The 22,129-nt window shown below is 39.2% G+C and overlaps 1 protein-coding gene across 3 annotated transcripts; it reads right to left on the reverse strand.

Annotated features, from left to right (window-relative positions):
- Nucleotides 1-1,672: 1,672 nt before the first annotated feature.
- On the reverse strand, nt 1,673-22,089 carry LOC124390987 (uncharacterized protein KIAA1614-like). 3 transcript variants are annotated; one of them, XM_046857171.1, is made up of 7 exons: nt 21,670-22,089; nt 18,492-18,542; nt 17,463-18,361; nt 13,289-13,352; nt 12,451-12,588; nt 5,030-6,130; nt 1,673-1,790 (listed from the first exon to the last, which is right to left on the reverse strand). In XM_046857171.1, the coding sequence occupies exons 3-6, from the start codon at nt 17,545-17,547 to the stop codon at nt 5,092-5,094; spliced, it is 1,326 nt and encodes a 441-aa protein (XP_046713127.1). In that variant the 5' UTR covers nt 17,548-18,361; nt 18,492-18,542; nt 21,670-22,089; the 3' UTR covers nt 1,673-1,790; nt 5,030-5,091. The 3 variants fall into 3 exon arrangements, with proteins under 3 accessions (XP_046713127.1, XP_046713125.1, XP_046713128.1); XM_046857169.1 differs by lacking the exon at nt 18,492-18,542; XM_046857172.1 differs by lacking the exons at nt 17,463-18,361; nt 18,492-18,542.
- Nucleotides 22,090-22,129: the final 40 nt, after the last annotated feature.

The raw sequence follows: 22,129 nt of genomic DNA on the forward strand, positions 1-22,129 counted from the left end.
AGAGAAAAGAAAGAGAGAGAAAAAAGAGGTGAACAGGGCTGAATAAATGCCATGCTGAGAGTCCCGCTGTGCTTAGAGCTCAGAGAGATTAGAGGCCAGTGGCTCCACCAATCTGCTGACAACAAAATCCATGCTCTGTCTGGAGCTTGACACACACACACACACACACACACACACACACACACACACACACACACACACACACACACACATCCACCATGCTTGCCTCCACATTCCGTATGTTCAGCATGACAAACTTCACCTCAGGAGGTCCTTAGATGAAAGTTTTACCACAGTTTACCACATTTTTTGAGATTGTATTTCAGTATTTCAAGGGAAAAATATGCAACACAGACAAACGTCTAGTGCCCAGTCATGCCATGTATTTGGTTCTGCACTAATCTACCCCACAGATAAAGTCATTCATGTCTTTTTTCAAGTCAAAAATCTTCTTTATAAATGTCAGCCATCAATCCACTTCAGTAAGGAATGTATTATGCAGCATTTCCACTGTAGCTAAGTACACAATATAACTCACTATAATCTATTAAACCGAACAAAACGTCACAGCAGATCTCTCGTCCTCAGCACAGTTATATCCTGCTGTTTCAGCTGGTCTTCCTGGAGTCCCCACTTAATTCAATTCAATTCAATTTTCAATTCAATCTGTATAGCAATATTCGCAGAAGTGGAAAGTAAAAATTTGTATGTACTCACGTTACTGTAATTAAGTAGTTTTTTGTGCACTTCTATTCTTCAAAGTAGTTTTTAAAATCAGCAATTTTACTTTTACTTAAGTATGTTTTGTTTCAAGAATTGTATTTAACTACATTTTAAATCCGTTTACTGAGTAAAAATCACACCCCGGAAACTACTGCCATTGAATGATTGATGGGTGGAGAACAAACGCACTAAACCAGTCCTTTACAAATAGTGGGACGCGCCACCCCGGGGGGGCTCGGGGCGATGCCAGGGGGGCGCGTGTGACCCTGGGGAACATGCTTTTTTTTGCCACAGGTAATAGTGTTTTTTTGCACTGAACAAGAGCACACAGCACAGAGCAGGAGGTCTGAAGTACAGATAACAAACCCTTAAGAAACACCATGGAAAAATATGTAACAGGGATGAAAAGAAAGGCGGAGAGAGACGGAGATGAGACAAACGTAAGTCTCTCGAAAGCTAAGACGAGGAAATATGACGAAGCGCACCTTTACATTTCAGCAACAATTTTAATATATCTTCCTAAGGGACAATACTATAGAAAGGAAACTTGGATATATTTTAGGGTAGTTAATATACAGATTGTAAAGCAGTACAGATTTACTGTGCTCTGGAAATAACTCGTCATGCCGCCATTATTGTGCACTTTTTGTTTTCTCGTTATCACGGGATATTCACAGGAAAATCGTCGTGATAACGAGAAACAAAGTTTGTTGTCAAGATCAGAAGAAAATGGAAGAAAAATATAATAATGCATGGCCTCTTTGGTAGATCCTGCTAACTTTCTTGGTGAACTTTTATCTCCTTCTAAAAAATGATAATGCTTGTATAATTCTGCTTTTAACACCAGGGGGCAGTAAAGTTACGATCAGAATCATAATAAGCACTGTGCTCATTCTGACCTCTTTTATTTTGACCCACTTTTCTGCCCAGTGTTTTTTTTATGACTCACGGTGAAGGGTTTGGACTGTCCTCCTTTTCTTGCTTTCCAGTTATAGGTGGTTGAAGATGTCCATTATTCTGAGGGCTTCTGGCAGAGCAGGATGCTACCTCCACGTCCTGACCCAAACCTGGAGACATGTCTAACGATTAGATTGCAAAAGTACTGATTAAATCAAATATCAATAGTATATATGCTGGAAATGAACATAAGCAATATAAAGAGTGTGTGTGTGTGTGTGTGTGTGTGTGTGTGTGTGTGTGTGTGAAAGAGAAATATAGATGGGAGTCAGACAAAAAAATGATGGTGATAGAGGGAGCAAGAGAAAAGAAAGAGAGAAAAAGAGGTGAACAGGGCTGAATAAATGCCATGCTGAGAGTCCTGCTGTGCTTAGAGCTCAGAGAGATTAGAGGCCAGTGGCTCCACCAATCTGCTGACAACAAAATCCATGCTCTGTCTGGAGCTTGACACACACACACACACACACACACACACACACACACACACACACACACACACACACATCCACCATGCTTGCCTCCACATTCCGTATGTTCAGCATGACAAACTTCACCTCAGGAGGTCCTTAGATGAAAGTTTTACCACAGTTTACCACATTTTTTGAGATTGTATTTCAGTATTTCAAGGGAAAAATGTGCAACACAGACAAACGTCTAGTGCCCAGTCATGCCATGTATTTGGTTCTGCACTAATCTACCCCACAGATAAAGTCATTCATGTCTTTTTTCAAGTCAAAAATCTTCTTTATAAATGTCAGCCATCAATCCACTTCAGTAAGGAATGTAATATGCAGCATTTCCACTGTAGCTAAGTACACAATATAACTCACTATAATCTATTAAACCGAACAAAACGTCACAGCAGATCTCTCGTCCTCAGCACAGTTATATCCTGCTGTTTCAGCTGGTCTTCCTGGAGTCCCCACTTAATTCAATTCAATTCAATTTTCAATTCAATCTGTATAGCAACATTCGCAGAAGTGGAAAGTAAAAATTTGTATGTACTCACGTTACTGTAATTAAGTAGTTTTTTGTGCACTTCTATTCTTCAAAGTAGTTTTTAAAATCAGCAATTTTACTTTTACTTAAGTATGTTTTGTTTCAAGAATTGTATTTAACTACATTTTAAATCCGTTTACTGAGTAAAAATCACACCCCGGAAACTACTGCCATTGAATGATTGATGGGTGGAGAACAAACGCACTAAACCAGTCCTTTACAAATAGTGGGACGCGCCACCCCGGGGGGGCTCGGGGCGATGCCAGGGGGGCGCGTGTGACCCTGGGGAACATGCTTTTTTTTGCCACAGGTAATAGTGTTTTTTTGCACTGAACAAGAGCACACAGCACAGAGCAGGAGGTCTGAAGTACAGATAACAAACCCTTAAGAAACACCATGGAAAAATATGTAACAGGGATGAAAAGAAAGGCGGAGAGAGACGGAGATGAGACAAACGTAAGTCTCTCGAAAGCTAAGACGAGGAAATATGACGAAGCGCATGGCTTCACTGCGACTATGGTGGGAGACAAGGAAAGACCGGTGTGTTTTCTGTGTCTAAAAATGTTGGCTTCGGACAGCATGAAGCCAAATAAATAAAGGCGTCACTTAAAGACATTACACCCCAACAAATTGCCAACAAATATTTCACTTTGTGAATGCTACTTCAGTAAACCAGCGAGCTCTGTTAGCATCATAAAAGGTGGCGTACCAAATTGCTCAGTGCAAAAACCCACTCCATATCAGAGGACCTTAATTTATAAACAAATGATACTATTTACAGTCAGTTTTTTAACATTTGATTTATTGTTATTGCATTTTGATTTGTAAAGGTTTGAGATTTATATCTCCTCGTCCTTTTTGAACTACACTAGAATAGCACCCCCCCATTGTTAAAAAAAAAGTACCTCAGAAAACTCTGAGGAAATTTGAGTAGATTTCAGACCCATAACTTCACTTGTACTTAAGTAAAAATTCATTGAGGTAACAGTAACTTTTACTTGAGTTAAATATTTGATCACTCTTTTCACCTCTGAACAATAGACTGGGTTGAAAAAAATAGAAGTTAAATGCCTATAATGGAAAGTTTATCCCTAATGAGTGGGAAGTGTGGTTTAGAAAAACCTCCCTGAGATGGCACTAGGAACAAACCTTGAGAGACTCAAAAAGGAGCCCGTCCTCATCTGGGTGGCACCAAATGTCCATTCATTACAGTTCCGTTATTGTTGAGGTGGACTGTTCAGTGATAGGTGCTTTAATGCAAAACTGTTTGTGCAAACTGTGGTCCTGAGCGCATTGTAGCATTGACAATTACAGCCCTAATTCATCCTTAAAGTGCTTGAGCCTCTCAGTAACTTTCTAGTTCTTTAGGCTGTTTATGTGAAACCATTTCCAGCTGCACAGAGTGGCCTCCAGATGAAGAGAACACCATCCAGAGAGAGAGTGTGTGGTTAAATCGGACAGATCATAAAAAGAAAAAAGAGAAGTACTTGCACTCAGATCTTACCAGCATCTTAACTATTGTGTAACAATGAAGGAGCATTATAATCCACGTGCTTCGGAAGTATCAGAGATCTTGCCCGGACCAGCCTGATCCATCCTGACCCTCTTCACCTGGAGACCACTCTGAGTTGAGCTGAGTGCAGCTAAAGATCCATGAGGTTATTGTAAAGGGTTAAACTCCAAAAACAATCCACTCCATGAAGATGAATTTGGGCTGTAATTTATATAAACAGTTTGCCACAGCATCTTATAGCTACAACTGCCATGAACAGTTGTTCATGTTTTGATGTACCAGTGATCAGTGCTTCCCTCCTTTTCTCCTCTTCGGATCTGCCCGATTCATCCTGATGCCCTACCTCTTCAAATGAATAAGACCACTCTGTGCAGCTGGAGATGGTTCCACTTTAACAGCCTAAAGATCCATGAAGTTACTGAGCAACTGTAGAACTTTGAGGATGGATTTGGGCTGTAATTAATATCAACAGTATGCTACAATGGCTCAGGACCACAGGATATATGAACAGCATTTAGGCACCTATAACTGAGCACCTCCACAATGATGGAACTGTAATGAATGAACATTTGGTGTTGATGATGAGGATGAGGGTTCCCCTTTGGGTCTGGTTCCTCTCAAGATTTCTTCCTTATACCATCTCAGGGAGTTTTTATTTGCCACAATCACCACCGGATTACCACCACTGATTACGGATAAACTTATAGGAACTAATTCAGACGCTAAAATCTTTTATACATAATCTATTTATTTCCCTGAAGCTTATTTGGGACAAACCATTGTTAAAATTCCAATTAAACAAGAGTGTACTTGTAGACTGGTTTATAATGGACCTACCTGCTTGGTGGGAAGTGTGTTGGCCTGTTGTTATGGGTCCCATCATTGTGTTTTTTGGAGGATCAGGGCTTCCATGATGAAGAACCTCCAAATCTGACTGCTCCCCACCCCTGTACAGTGTCATTGTGCATGAGATGATGGTTTTGTGAAGGTATATTTCGCTGGCCATTAGGACTCTCCAGATTTAGAGCAGACTCTTTCGAACGGAGAGGTGGTGGAACAGGCTGAGGGAGCCTGGGAAATGATTGAGCTCCAGGAGCTTCTCCGGTGGAGGCCAGTGAAGGCACACGGGCTTTACACTTAGCAAAACCCTCCACCTTAAGCTCTAATGACTCTTTGCAATATGGGTTTGGGGGAAGAGCTATAGATCCATTAGACACAGAAAAATTGGAATTGGAAATGCTTGGCGATCCGCTTGTTCCGAGCCCATTGGGAATCGTCTCTGGACTGCCATCGCGCTTCTGAATTTTTTTCTTCTGCTTCTGTAGAGTTTCTTTATTACTAACCAGACTGCCTGCAGCTCTACAGTGTATGCCGTCGCTCTCCACAATGATCGGACTCATGGCACCTATGTAAGTCTCTTTAATCTGCTCTATTCGCACCAGGCGGTTAGGCAGTGTGGGTGCAACCCAGCACGGCACCGTCCTTCCCTCAGTTTCTCCATTAGCAGGTGATAATTGCTTCTGAAAATCTCCGTTTAATATTGTTCCACAGGAGTTGCACTGTTGACCCATAATCTCAGATTCATAGTAACTATTAGCCCCAGGTAAATTCTCCTGACTCCTCCTGCTTTTGTGTTTGTCCTCAAGTCGCTGTCTGTTGATGTACGTTGCCAAACTGGGCTTGGCTCCCAGCAGTCCCTGTGCTCTCTCTCCGCCTCGTCTGCGCTGCCGCTCCAGGTAACGCACTTCGGCGTCTTTTTCTGACTCATCTTGAAAACGCACACGTGATGGAGACTGCCCATGTGTACGACGGCGTCGAGAGCCTCCGGTCGAGTCACTGCTGGACGAGTCACTGAGGTTTCCCGAGCCAACCACCACTCGTTCCGTACCCACAAGAGGAGGCTGCTGCACTGGTGCTCCGACCCAGGAAAGCAGCTCCCTGCAGAAAAACACTGTCAGACACAGAAACGTGCAAATGTGGTGTTCTATCATTTCAATACTCAGTATGGATCAGTGGTGGACAGTCAAGAAGTATTGTCATTCGTTACTGTACTCAAGTAGCTTTTTTTGTGTATCTGTACTTTACTGAAGTATTTCTATTTGGAGAGATTTTAACTTCACTACATTTCAAAGTCAAATATCTGTCAAATGTTATGTTTGTCAAATGTATCTTGAAGTAGTTGAAAAGAAGTTTCATGATCATATTGACAGATATCAGTCTTTTCACATAAACTGAGTTGATTAAGCAAATATTATAGCCATAATAAATCACAGTACTTTGGATACTTCAGTACATTTGAAGGCATATCATTTTGTTCTTTTACTCAAAGTTTCAAGGAAGCACTTTTACTGAAGTAATATTTTACACAGTGAATCTCTACTTTAACTCAACTACACTGTTTGTGTATGTTGTTGACCACTGGTATGGAATAATATTGGGTTGAGGTAGCAACATTTTTAGACTTTCTCGTTACATATGATACGGCGGTTATGCACTGACATTCCCACACCAGCCTCTCTGTTTTTCCACTCCTGACATTAATACAACAGTCTCTGTCCTGAAGACATTGAAACTGGAGACTCCTTTAAATGCTAAACAAAGGATGTACCATTGTATTTTCAGTAGGAATGCCCCTGAATAGTGGAAGATTCGATTGCTTCGATAGGAGGAACCTGACTCAACTACCAGTCTCACAGTGAAATGTTTGCACAGGTGTTATGAAACGAGGATCATACCATTTTGGTGATATGTGGGTGCTCAATGAATGAGTTTACATAGAACTACCGGTTTTCTCCCAATAAGTTAATATACAGCCCATTATTATAATGTTGTAAATAAAAATGTCAAAAGAAAGAAGCTTTTAATAAATATTTTCAACGTGCATCACCATCACTGCACACCTCAACATAGTTTAGCTGTTATAAATGGACATTTTGGTGACACCCAGATGGTTGGGTTTCCTCTTGAGTCTGGTAAATGTTAAAGGTTTGGTAAAGGGTTATTGTTACTAAATATGTTTTCCTTCTATACCTTTGTGCAATGTTCTGTGCATCATGGCTTTCAAATTTAATGAGGAATTGTTTTACGACTACCTGGTGTCTTCGTCCACGGTGATGTGAATGGAGCTCTGATTTTAGATTTGTATAATTACACAGCATTCAGTATATATCAGTGGCAACCTAAATTCTAATATTTGTTCCATAAAATTTTATTAATTTATTCTCAACAGTTTATTCACTTCATTTCGTAGCGTTGCTCTTGGCTGCACTGCTTCCAGCACGTGTATGTGGATGTTAGATTTTTTGTCCAATCAGATTTCAGCCTCTAGTTGCTGCCATGTCAATCTAATCTGCCCAGAGGCTTCACAATCAGAAGTGCTGGCCTTTTTACCACAGTCTCCTTAAGAAATAGCTCTGTTTCTTTAACCAATCAATTTTCAGATTCGCCTCACAGTGCTAACTAGCTGGCCCAGAATAGCGTCAGCATTTTCCCGTCCTCTGATTGGTTGGTCAGAGGGAAACTGTTACAGCCAAGTTTGACTGGCAAAACACGTGTGTAGCTCCGCACACACAAATACATCTGAGTTAGACTTTTTCATGCCTACAGAGGAAGAGAAATTTATTTGGTCTCGGACATATTTAAAAATACATTTTCCAGAAAGCTAGACATCGTGAGGAGGTCGGCCAACCCCGAAGCTAGCTAGCGTGTCTCAGCCCAGGAAAGGGTTTGTTCACCACTTCCAGACCAGTGATACAAGCGGTACCACTGGATTACAGCATCTGAGGAGCGGTGCAAATTATGAGTCGGCATCTCTGGTGAGTAGGTTGTGTTTTATTTAAATTTTTATGTTTTTGTCATGTTATTAGACAAATATTGATTCTGAACTGCTCCAGATGTTGTAGGTGCACAGTTGCGGTTGTAGTGTAGAGGTTTGTAGTCTTCACTGGGTAAAATGGTATTCACCCTTCATATGTAAAAAGCCTCTCTTTCTGTAATGCCACGCCTTGTTATATTGTGTTTTTGTATAGTATTGATGATTCAGTCATTGTGACATGATAGTGGTGGTATTAACAGGTGGATTAAGACGGGTAAATCCCCACTGAAGGTCCAGGTACCAAATGCACGGCCTGCCACTGGTATATTAGTACCAATCTGCTTAACTTCCTAACACATAGACAGAGACAGAGGCAGAAAACACAGGCCACAATATAAAGTAGCTAAAGATTTCTAAACCTAAGAAACTGATTCAAGGCCAGATTCCTCTAGAATTCTTTAGTCTGGCTGAGATAATGGCCGCAGCATTCCCTTCATACTTCATATTAATACATCATAATAATGGGCCCTTTGTTGAGTAAAATCGTTTTGAGTCACGATTACTGCAATGTCTGTTCACTACTGTCATTAGCACAGTGCCATAATTTGTATATATATTTACAGTACAGACCAAAAGTTTGGACACACCTTCTCATTCAAAGAGTTTTCTTTATTTTCATGACTATGAAAATTGTAGAGTCACACTGAAGGCATCAAGGGCTATTTGGCCAAGAAGGAGAGTGATGGGGTGCTGCACCAGATGACCTGGCCTCCACAGTCACCGGACCTGAACCCAATCGAGATGGTTTAGGGGTGAGCTGGACCGCAGAGTGAAGGCAAAAGGGCCAACAAGTGCCAAGCATCTCTCGGGGAACTCCTTCAAGACTGTTGGAAGACCATTTTAGGTGACTACCTCTTGAAGCTCATCAAGAGAATGCCGAGAGTGTGCAAAGCAGTAATCAAAGCAAAAGGTGGCTACTTCCATATATAGTTCCACATGTGTTAATTCATAGTTTTGATGCCTTCAGTGTGAATCTACAATTTTCATAGTCATGAAAATAAAGAAAACTCTTTGAATGAGAAGGTGTGTCCAAACCTTTGGTCTGTACTGTATATATACATATATATATGTCCCCTTCTGTTCTCCGGCCTGCCCCTGATCCGTTCCTGATACCCTGAAGAACTTCTTATCTCTTGAAAACCACTCTGCTGCTGGGCTCCCACTTGACAGCCTAAAGATACACAATATGGTACTATGGATAGCACTACTTAGAAACCATAAAGATGGCTTAGGATTACATTATAAACCGATAATAAATGAATATTTAGTGTCACCCATATGAGGATGATGAGCTTTTTATTTGAGTCTGGTTCCTCTCAAGGTTTCTTCCTAATGACCATCACCTCTACCAATTTAAAATTCATTGAACACTGATTGAGCACTAAGGAACTGAATATGCCCCTTAAGGATAAGAGCTGAGGATCAGAGCCTTGAGTAATTGTTGTATAATTCAACATGCCTTATGTAACTCAGCGAAAGTGAGGGTGCATCTCTGAGAAGGACGAAGCATTGTCTACTCTGCTTTCATTTACATTTATAACTACCAGGCTCCTGTCTTTTATATCTAATGTATTACCAGCTATACACAAAAATATACTGTGAGACTAATATATGGATAAATATTTAATAAAGAACATATAGACTACACAATGGATTTATGCAGAATGTAACAGAAGACAATGGTTCAGGATTGTTTGGACATAACAAGGATAGCCACCTAACCCATAATCCTACTGACCAATAAAAGGTACGTGTGGTGCGTGAGTGCCAGTAAATGATACGGCAGTGGTATGATGATGGTGGCAGTGGTAGACTGAAAAAGCTGTGCAATAACAAGGAATAGATTAAGGGGCTGAAAACGGTGCGTGAAAAATATTGATCATGTCATTAAATAGATTAAAACTAAACTGACTAAAGTCAAATCATTACTTCACTATTTATTTTTTTAAAAATAGTGAAGTAATTATACCAGAAAAATCTACTTAAGTACACTAACGAAGAATTTGTACTTCCTTACTTCCCATCTCTAATATAAAACTGAGCAATTGAGGGTTGAGGGCTCAAGGGCCCAGAAATGGCAGCTTGGTGGAGGTGGTATTTGAACCCATGACCTCCCGATCAGAAGCCTTATCCCCTGATACAGCACTTTCCCAGTTATAATAAAATGTCTGTCAAATGCCATCAGTGCAAATGTAATTGTTACCATTGTACCAACAGTAGTGACAGAACATGTGGGTGGGGCTAAAGAAAGGACCAATAAGAATTGGTCAAATGTCAATGTCAATGTAGTCAAATTTAGTGTGTCTGGTAACATCTGGAAAGTTCTATTTGGACATTTCCTTTGTGTCTCATCATTTGTGACCAAAATGCAGAGGACACAAGCTGAATGGAGGTTAAATCAGATGTTGATGTTCTTGAATTCATTAGTTTACCTGTATTATGAACAGTTCTGGGTGAAGTTAGAGTATTTGCAAGAACAAGCAACGCTTAAAATATCTCCAAATTTGCCTGACAATGAGCCTTTTGTAAGAAGATCCAGAATTCCCGTCACATATTGTTACTATTAACATCAGGCTTGTTTGGGAAATGATGTCACCACATCACACATAATCTCCTACATCACAGCCAGGATGCAGAATGCTGTTAGAACCTACTGTCCTTTACTGTTACCTCCTGCACCTTCTGTACATTAATCACTCTCACCCCTGTACATATGGAACCCATTTACCATATTTCTATTTATTGTAAATAGGTCACTTATGTACTTCTGGTTAGATGTTTACTGCATTTCATTGGCTCTGTACACTTTACACATTGATTTGATGAGTCAAACACTGATTGATATCCATTTGAATGATCATGAGCCCAGAACCTTCTTCCAAAAAAAGTTGCTCTAATGAGGCCATGGGTGTCGTGGCAAGTTAGAGTCAGAAGTTTCTTCCATCTTTTATTCCTCTTAAAATGTTCTATGTTCGTAATAAAGTAGATACCACCAATCAGGAAATTTCAAAACAAAGCACACGCTCTACCCTGATTGGTGGCTTGCTGTGTGTTTGACCAGATTTTATCACTCATAAATAAAAAGGCACGACTAATTTCACAGTGTAGTCGAGATATTTGACTTTGAAATGTAGTGAAGTTAAAGTAAAAGTCTTCCCAAATGGAAATACTCCAGTAAAGTACAGATACGAGACAAAGTGGCTCGTACAGTAACGGATTACATTTACATCGTTACCGTCCACCACTGCAATAACGCTGAATCTAATATAATCTCAATTGACCTTTTCCACAATCAGTTTCCACGTTGTACAAAATGACTGCAATAAATCACAAGCTTTGTATTAAAAGTTCCTCACTAGAGTCATCAATATGCCATTTGAAGGAGTTTTTTTCCTTTTTGTTCTTGCTTGGGAACTGCTTATCAGAGGTACGAACGCCTCTATTTTCATTTTACAAGATGCGGTGCAGTTTCCAATTAGAAAAAATATAAAGGAATACAATGTGAATGGGTGACTTGTGCTATTAAATACATTCTAACTAAACGGTCCCCAACCTTTTTTGTGCCACGGACCTGTTTAATGTCAGACAATATTTTCACAGACCGGCCTTTAAGGTGTGGCGGATAAATACAACAAAATAAAACGATACAACCGGCATAAAAAAATTGAATTTTTTTAAAATTAATAATAAATATTAATCCACTGTGTTGTTTTTTGTTCATTTTGCTCGCTTGGGGGTTTGAATTTAGCAGTAATATATTATGTGTTAGCGGCCGGAGCAGCCCCTTTATGAAGGTAGTGGATGGAGGTAAGACATGTGACCGAGGCATCATGACCTGCATCAAGAGTGAGTCATAGACAGATGTGGCAGAGAGAATCCAGTCATTTTCCAAAATTAAACATTGTTCAGAATCACATAATAAATAAAACAGAAATAATCTAAGTTATATATTCTTTCTGTGCGGCCCGGTAACAATTGACCTACGGACCGGTGCTGGTCAGTGGCCCAGGGGTTTGGGGACCACTGTTCTAACTTAACTGAATTTCGAAAAAGAGAGACCTGTTGCTGCTGGGAAAGCCTACACCTCTTCAGTAGAGCACATCCCCCTTTACAACAACAACATCCTTCACAGCAAAACACACACACACACACACACACACACACACACACACACACACACACACACACACACAAACACACTTTTACACCCCCCTTAGAATTTAGACACCATAAACTCTACAATACCGTGTGTGATCTGTGTTATAAACCATGTGAATAACGCCTCCCTGTCTTTCAGCACTTAAGCTTGTCTTGGTCACATCCCCCAACCACTTCAGACCACAATATTTTGCAGAAGGAAGAGAATAAGAGATCATGTACTCACGGCTTGTCCCTCTGGACGGGTACGATGGTGTGGTCGGCTTTGAGAGGGTTCGAGCGGGCCTTCATGCGAGCTCGCTCCAACAGTTTGGCCTGTTCATGACGAGGACTAAACGGCAACTCGGAGCCAGAGACAAAAGGCCTGTTGCTCAATCAGATACACACACAAGCACACACACACACACACACACACATACACAGAGGCAGATGTCAGCTACTGTGAAGCAGGCACACTCATACAGCACAGGATTAAGTGGAGCAGCCCGTCACTACTAATTAGACTGATGGGACTGAATGCGCATGAGTGTGTGTGTGTGTGTGTGTGTGTGTATGTGTGTGTGTGCATAAATGAAGTATCTGCCAGTATAAATAGGATTATGATTATAATTATACATATATTACATAAACTTGACATCACGTTTCTGTTTCATGAAGCAAAACAGCGAAACAAGTCGACTCGTAATGAAAACGACGTCTAATTCTCTGATCCGAATGTAAATTTTTTCTTCTTTTGTTATACAATTGAGCATTTGTGAGCTCTTTTTAGGTACTAGAACAGAAAGACACTGAGGCTTTAGCATCTATAGACTGAGTCTCAATTGTCAGCACTTTGAACTAACTCTTGCAACTAACATTAATTATAACTTTTTTGTGTAACTATACTGTAAAGTTGTGTAACTATAAATGTATAAAAGTTTGTAGTGTCATCCTTTAATTAATTGGTAATATAACTGTTAGCAGATTTCTGTGGTGTCTGATACATACAGCTATAGACAAATAATCAGTTTTTGTGTACCTTTTATACAGTATATGTGTATGTGCATGTGTATACATATATATACCTCTGACATTGTTCACCATCTTGAAGAGAAATCCCAGAGTCCCAGTCACTGTCATTCAGCCCACCTGTAAATGTGATCATAACTAAGTAAATATACATTAATTGTCATAAAAGTGGAGTCTTTTGTGGTTTTTCAGACACATGCATTGTTTTTATGTGAATGAGTGAAAGAAAGAGAGTCCAAATGTGATATTTTTTTCTCTAACAAAAAAATGTGTGTAAGACAAAGAACAGGAGTTAAGATGTATCGGACTTCCTCACCCCCACAGTCAAACATGGAGGTGGAAGCGTATTGATTTGGGGTTGTGTTGGAGCAGGGAAGTTTGGAAAACTATTTCAGAAAGTTAAAGGAATCCTGACCCAACATAGCTCCCAATCCGTACTTCAACACCAATCTGTACTGCAGCTATGGCGGTTATTTAGAGAGCAAACAGTCGTCTGGAGTGATATCTATCATGGAATGACCTGCCCAGCCACTGCACCTGAATCCTATTGAACTGCTCTGGGATGAACTCCATCACAAGGGGGGCCAAGGAGGAGGTTTGTGGATGTGGTGAGGGAAGACATGCATGTAGTTGGTGTGAAACAGGCAGATGTAGAAGACAGGGTGGTATGAAGACCGATGATCCGCTGTGGCGACCCCTAATGGGAGCAGCCGAAAGAAGAAGAAGAAGAAGAAGAAGGTGGAACATCTGGACATTTATATATTTGCTTGGTCAAAGTAAAAGTTGTTGCATAGAAAAAAAAGCAACATGTATGTGCCTCTCAAAAAGGATAAAACTGTGTTCAAACTGTTCGCAGACTTTATAATCAATCTGTTTTTGCTATTTCCATCCAGAATAACTAACCACCTCACCACCAGGAAAGAAGAGGGGTGTGTTATTATTAGGTTTTGATGAAGAAGATTTCAAGAAGGTGTGATAGAAGAGTATCTGTGAGAGTGAAAGGGAAAGTTTATAGGACTGTGGTGAGACCTGCGATGTTGTATGGTTTAGAGACAGTGGCATTGAGTAAAAGACAGGAGGTGGAGCTGGAGGTAGCAGAGCTGAAGATGTTGAGGTTTTCGTTGGGAGTGACGATGATGGACAGGATTAGAAATGAGTTTATTAGAGGGACAGTGCATGTAGGACGTTTTGGAGACAAGGTGAGGGAGGTGTGATTGGAATGGTTTGGACATGTGCAGAGGAGGGACATGGGGTATATCAGTTGGAGAATGCTGAGGATGGAGACACCAGGAAGGAGGAAAAGAGGAAGACAAAGGAGGAGGTTGCTGGATGTGGTGAGGGAAGACATGCAGGTAGTCGGGTTGTAAGAGGCAGATGTAGAGGACAGAAAGAAGATGAAGGAGGTTTCAAAAGTATTGTAATATTTACACCAATAATAAACCACTCAACAAAATTCTTAATTTTGATTGGACAGAAGGTACTTGTTCTATAACAGCAGTTTTGATAGTCAAAGCTGTACTGTAAATCAGATGAAAGGATTTATTTAAAATCTCTTGTACATTATTATTAATTATTATATTCTTACACATTATTGCTTTTTAAGCAACAACTAAACCTAATAATAAATAAATGAATAAAAGTTCTTTTATCTACAGTTATTCTCAGTTGCTTAGCAGCTTTTCTCGAATCATCCTTAATATTTGCAAACCAGTGCATTCTCCAAACAATTTATAAAAACAGCACCACACATTGGATTCCTTCATCTTTAAATTTTAATAAATTATTGGTTTTTTTTTATTGATTTGTATATTGATTGCAAGAGACCAGACTCATTGTATTAGTGTTCGTTCGTTTCCTGGTTGTTCATCCATTTTTGGAAATTGTAATTTTGTGTTTGTCGCCAATTGAAGGTTCACAAGATTCACCTCTGACCTCTTTTAGAGAACTAGTTGATCAGTGGTTGATCTGATACCATACACTTGCTATCATTAGTGACATTCAAGATTCATCTGCACAATTCACCATTTTACAAAGAAAGGATTTTACAGTTATTCTCACTTGCTTTGGAGCGTTTCTCGAATCATTTTTTTAATATTCGCAAGTGCATTTCTCAAAACAATTTGTACAAACAGCACAATGCATTCGGGATTTCTTGCAAAAGAATATACTTTTCAAAATCCTTAGTTCTCAAAAGTAAGTATTTGTGGCAATGAACATCTTATTCCCATCAGAATAAAAAAAATCAATTTTCATTGTTCACAAACAAAATCGTCAAAATGTTTAGTCGTGTTGTCAGTATGACGGTGCACAATTTCAGGATTTCTTGATATAAACTATGGTTTGGATCACAGTTACTGAAAATGCAAAAAATTTGACTTCTTTCTGTTTGGCATCTGTGAATTTCAGCAGCACAAATGTATTTATTTGATTGTATATTTGATTTATATTGATTGTAAGAGACCAGACAGGATTCAGACTTTTACTGTACAAGTGTTTGTTTGTTTCTTAGTTGTTCATCTATTTTTTAGAAATTATAATTCTGTGTTTTGCTCTGACTGTATTCACTCTCCAATTGAAGGTTCACAAGAATCACCTTTGACCTGTTTTAGAGAACTGGTTGATTATTGGTTGATCTGATGTTGTTCACTCGCCTACATTAGTGACGTTCAAGATTCATCTACACAATTCATCAATTTGTCACATTTACAAAAAAAAAGTTCAAAAGATATTTTAGATGACAGATGATGAACTGGTTGAACCATTTTGACTTCAATGATTATGCAATAAACTGATGCCCAGATGTTTTGGGGGTTAAGAATATTCAGGTGAGAACCAGTATAATATATTTTAAATCTGATTCCTCTCAAGGTTTCTTCCTCATACTGTCTCAGCGATTTGAGATGTTCTAATGGCAATGAGATGTTTATTGACACAAATACCTACTTTTAGATTAGATAATATTATATTAGATTAAACTTTGTTGTCATTACACATGTACAAGTACAAGAAAACGAAATGCAGTTTAGGTCAAACCAGAAGTGCAATAGCAGCAGTGCAGGATCTACAGTGTTTACATCTTCTTCTTCTTCTTCTTCTTCTTTCGGCTTCTCCCACCACAGCGGATCATCCGTCTCCATACCCCCCTGTCCTCTACATCTGCCTCTTTCACACCAACTACCTGCATGTCTTCCCTCACCACATCCATGAACCTCCTCCTTGGCTTTCCTCTTTTCCTCCTACCTGGTGGCTCCATCCTCAGCATTCTTCTACCAATATAATTCATGTCCCTCCTCTGCACATGTCCAAACCATCTCAATCTCCCCTCACTCACCTTGTCACCAAAACGTCCTACATGGGCTGTCCCTCTAATAAACTCATTTCTAAGATATACAGTGTTTACATGAGTTACATTAATTAAATAAAATGGTATTATAGAGTAAATTACAGATGTGTATGTACTATGAACATAATATACAGATGGCTATTACTATAAACTGAAATTTACAGAAGGATATGTGCTATAACCAAAATGTATGGCTATGACTATAAACAGAAATCAGGTGGATATATACAATGGTAAGTCAGGCAATGCAATGGATATAGAGATATACAGAAGCTATCTAGGAACAGTGCAATGGAAAACGTTTATGTAAACAGTTACTGTAAACTGTTACTGTACTGTAAATAATTGAAGGATTTTGAGATTTTTGAAGGATTTTGAGAAAAGTACAGGCTTTTGCAAGAAATCCATTGTGTCCTGCTGTTTGTACAAAATGCTTTGAGAAACGCACTTAATTAAGAAGGATTTGAGAAATGCTCCAAAGCAAATGAGAACTGAGAACCTCCATATTAACCTCATGGATCTTTAGGCTCGTTATTTGGCACCATAAACTCTTAAATTTACTCTGTAGGCATTTGATCAATCTGACATATTGGAGCTACGGGGCTAATATAGATAACGAACAATTAAATCCTATTTATAATATTTTACATAAACACAAAAGCCTACTCACTTAAAACATTGCCATGATAATTTTCTTTTAAATACACATTTTCTTTTTTCATATCATCATTCAGTCCTCTCTTAAAGAAGGTCTAGTTGTAGTTCGAGAAAAAATTTGACATAAATTCAGTTTGCTATCATTGTATCTTTTCCTCATGACCTGAAAGAAAACGATTGTCAGATAACGAATATATGTTCTTAATATTATTTCAGTGAAGACAGTCTACCTCTGCTTTGTGTATTCTCCATCTTCTGATCAGTGACTGTAGTTTGTTGCCCCTCTCCGCTCTTCCTTTGGGATATCTGAAGCATCCGTCTGAGGATGGTTCTGTTTATCTCCACTCTTTCTGCTAGTGAGAGAGAGCTCCCACTGCTGCAGATGCTTTCTAGACTCTCGGCACGACATAATTCACTTCCTGTTGCTTCTGCCAGGCCTGAGTCACTCGACCTACAACTCTTAGGATGCCTGTCTGCTTTGTCTGACCTATTAATCTCCCCTGAATGCTGGGAACTGTCCTCAGAGCCATGTACTTGGGCAAGACCCCATTTGTTGATTGCTCTCTTCCTGAAATCTCATCTCCGTTTGATAACACAGGCTCTTCTCTGGCCATCCTCCAAACGCCCTTGGGTGAAGAACACGGTTTGTTGATGCACAAAGAGATATTATGTTTGCCGATGTTTTGTGGAACGTTCCCCAGAAATACTTTTCCCTGCTCTGTGGATGTAATGATCCCTTTATTTTCAACCCTGCGGTTGGCCAAATCTTCAGCACATGCTTCCATGTCTTCATCACTGCTACTGAATCCCCAGACCCTTGTGTGAGAGCAGGCTGATGTGTAGAACCCAGGTATTGTTCTTCTCCCTGCTTTCTTTTTAGAAGCTTGTTTCCAGATTACCCTGCGCTCTGAGCAAGTCTTCAGCACTGACTGCAGTGCTTCATTTTGCTGCATAGAGCTTAAAGAAGAGGAAATGACAGATCCGAGTGCATTAGTGGGACTCGATGAAGGTTGAGATTCAGATTCCTGGTCTGATCTGTCCATCGAGTGGGTGTCATTGGCCATAGCATTGCCCTGTTCAGGCACATTCTCCATGGCCCTTTCAGAGAGTCAGGTGAACGTCATGGAACCTATGTAAACAATAGGAAACAAGAGTCAATCGGTTGTCTTCAATTTCCAGACAAACAGCTACTATTGTGTAAGAGTAAGCAAAGGGAATTTTTTTTTTCTGTTAAGGATTTAAGTGCATTTTTTTTTTACCTGGAATATACTCAATGTCTACTGTATTGTCAGAATCCATAGGAAGTTCAACTGTAAATGCAAAGTTGTGACATGTCATGAAGAGCAAAAGGCCCAGTTATTTGGTAGATTAGAAATTGTTCTTCTGGAAATCACTAGACATTAATGGGGAACATCTGTGTAGACCTCTATATACAGTAGAAATGGTAAAACTCAGCGATGTTTATCGTTGCATCGGCATAAACGTTAGCGATGTGATGCATTGATTTTAAAAAGTGTGTATCGGATACAAGTTGACATTTGTATCTCAATGCATCATTTTGTAGATGCGATACACTTTTTTAATTTAGAAAGTGACCATTCATTTGTGAGCAATATATGTGATTTTATATGTAGATTGATTTCTCCTCGCTCGTTTTTTGCTGCTACGAGAATATGACGTGTTATAACACTACGTAGACCGAGGCATGTCCTGAGGGTCACATAGAATACAGATTAACATGGCAGAGGTAGAGCTGCGTCTTTGTTAGAAGTCAGAAGGCATTTAAGTAAATTGATGATTTGCTGCCTGTCTGAAGAAATAAAAGTGAATTATCAGTACATTATAGAATTGCATAGCATCCTATTATTTCCACTGCATCGAAATGCATTTATTCGCATTGTGTTGAATCAATTCAGTCGGATGACAAATCGTATCACACTGCATCATAATAGGGGTGTTAAGTCAAGTCAAGTCAAGTCAAGTCAAGTTTATTTCCACAGCGCTTTTCACAACACACATTGTCTCAAAGCAGCTTTACAGAATTTAACAGGAAAAACTCCTTTAGATGTTATGAGGAAGAAACCTTGAGAGGAACCAGACTCAAAAGGGGAACCCATCCTCATTTGGGTGACATCAACAGTGTGATTTTAAATCTTTAAACTATACAGAACACTGGAGAGTGAGAACTAACATGAGCACTGGAATGTAAGATTATGAGTAATGTTCTTTCTACAGTCTTCTACAGTCAGATAAAGTTGTGGAACCAGGAGCTACTGATAAACTCATAAAATAACTCAACATCTGCGAACATCATAGATACAACACCAGCTTCTCCATGCCAGATCCTTTAGTTCTGTTAGTCAGTAGCACTCGTGATGTACAAATACAATGAAATACAATGTCTACCACAACTGGCTTCACATAATTGTTTCATAACTGTTTCAGTTGAAGAGCACCAGTGTGAAGAATAACTTCTGATAAAGCTCTCCTCTTACACAGTCATACTAACATTATTTTTAACAATTACAATTCATTACTTTTTTCATTTAATTGTTGTATTTTCCAACTATAAAACACAGCATTTTGATTTTTTTGGTTGAAAGGTTTTCATTAAACACAGTTACTAGTTTATAATGATTAGACTACAGTTTAAGCTCTAAAGTAACACAAAGCTTAACATCCCGTACAGTATATATGCAAAAAAATTGTCAAACACAGGAAAAAGAAAACGCATTGTTTAGACCAGAGATGCCAAAATTTCCTTTCCTTTTTCCTTTGAAGTGCCAAAAACTATTATGTGGGCCATAGGCAATAAAAAAAAATTGCATTATACTAAACATTATATGAAAATTGAATTTCCATGTTTTCTCCTTTATGATTTATTATAATTTTTTTTTACAATTCGAAATTATGACTGTAATCTGCTTAACTAATGCAGTTCAGGTTTAGCAAAACTCATAGTACAATTAGAAACAAATGTATTTATTGTACAATAGGGTTTAATACAGAATTAAGCTATTCAGAGATTGAAATACGCTTTTTTAACATCCCATTCCACATTTACTCCCCATTTTCTGTTATAATAACCTCCACTTTCCTTGGAAGATGTTTTAATTTGATGTTTAGATTTTCAAGTGTGCTTGTGGAGATTTGAGGAGATTCATTCAGCCACAAGGATGTTAGTAAAGTCGGGTACTAATGTAGGTGAGATAAAGAGGTCTGGGGTGCAGTCAGCATTCACATTCTTCCTAAAGGTGTTTCTTAGGGTTGAGGTTGGAGCGCTATAGCCAGAGATCTTTTACATCTTTCAACCAATGTATCTTCATGGAGCTAGCTTTGTGAAATGTCATGCTATTACATTCAAAGGCATCCTATATAATTGTGTGCCTCCAAGTTTGTGGAAAACAGTTTCGGAAAGAACCACAGATAGCTGAAAAGTTCAGGTACTTGGAGGCACACTCAGTACTTTGATGCATATAGATGGCAGTCCAGACCTGGAAATATGCTGGTGTAAAAAGTGAAAAAAAACCCAATACCCATAAATCTGTGTTCCTTTTTAACCCTAGTTGCTTCTATCATTAAAGTAGTTAAGAAGAAAACGAAACTCCCACATGCAAATATACACTGGGAAAAGAGGAAGTTCATGCATGGCTGTGTTCTTCTCAAGACTAATTTGATTGAAGTATTCCCTTCCTAATTAAAGCTCCCAGCATTTGCCCTAGCTTATCTCTTCCGGGACCTTTTACAGCATCCCGTGCTGAGATACATGCACCGTACCCATGGGGGCCAGATCATCAGAGTAAAATCAGTCTACCATGTTGGAGATATACAGTATTATTCTGTGTGAATAAACTGAGCAATGAATCCTGTGTGGACATGTAGCTTTCAAAGCTGATCTCACATAGTGGATGGAATTAAGACCAAAGATTAGATCTTGGGGTGGAAAAAAAAACGCAAGAGGTTTGTGTGGGTGTGCAGATTACTCATGTCGTCCAGTCAGATTCAAGTACAAAACTCTAAGTATCTTGGAATCCATATCTCTGGAACTAATGAAGCAAATGAATGTGTTTCTTTTTTCCCTCGTCCTTCTGCAAATGTCTTTTTCTTAGATTTTGGCGTTCTGGTTCAAGGCAGGAATCTTATGAGAAGAAATGTGGTGAGAATGTTGACCATTTGTTACATCGGATGGTGTATATGATGTGCATTCATTATATTTTACTTAAAGTCAAATAATAGGTCAAACAATATTTGTTTAATGTGTGATAAACCTTTGTAAACACTAAGATATACGATAAGCTTTGATGTGTAATGAAATTCCCCAAACGATTCAGCTTAATTGAAAGCAGTAACCAATTATATACTAATAAGCCATGACTGGGATCTGTGTTTATGCACCATAATGTGATGAATAGTGCAAACAGTCAAACAGCATCTTACCTCCTTCTCTAGATAGTCTCTAGAAGTCCATTTTATCCTGACCTCCATCTGAAAGTCAGCCGACAAACATGCCACATATTCACATTTCAACAGCGCTGAAATGTCAGTGCGGGTCCATTTTCTGTTTTTTAAATTTCTTTCATAAGTAGCTCTTTCCTTCTTGCTCTTTCTGTTTTTCTTGTTCCGCCCAATTCCAGCTGTTCACAAGTAGAACGCGTGAAGAAAGTGAGTTTTCTCCGAACACTCCCACTCCTTAAGAACATGACCTTATCCTCATGACTGTTCTCCTTTGCAAACCCTGTCTACTTCCCTCCTCCATGAGCAATGCTGTGTGGAATTGAGTCTGACTGCTGAAGGTCCACACATGTGTTAGGATTCCTGTGTTGCTCAGGAGACAGGCATGACCAGCACTAGAATGGGATAGGCTGGACAGTGGGTTTAATGGCAACAAAGCTAAAAA

Source organism: Silurus meridionalis, chromosome 9, assembly GCF_014805685.1.
Source record: "Silurus meridionalis isolate SWU-2019-XX chromosome 9, ASM1480568v1, whole genome shotgun sequence".
NCBI lineage: Eukaryota > Metazoa > Chordata > Actinopteri > Siluriformes > Siluridae > Silurus > Silurus meridionalis.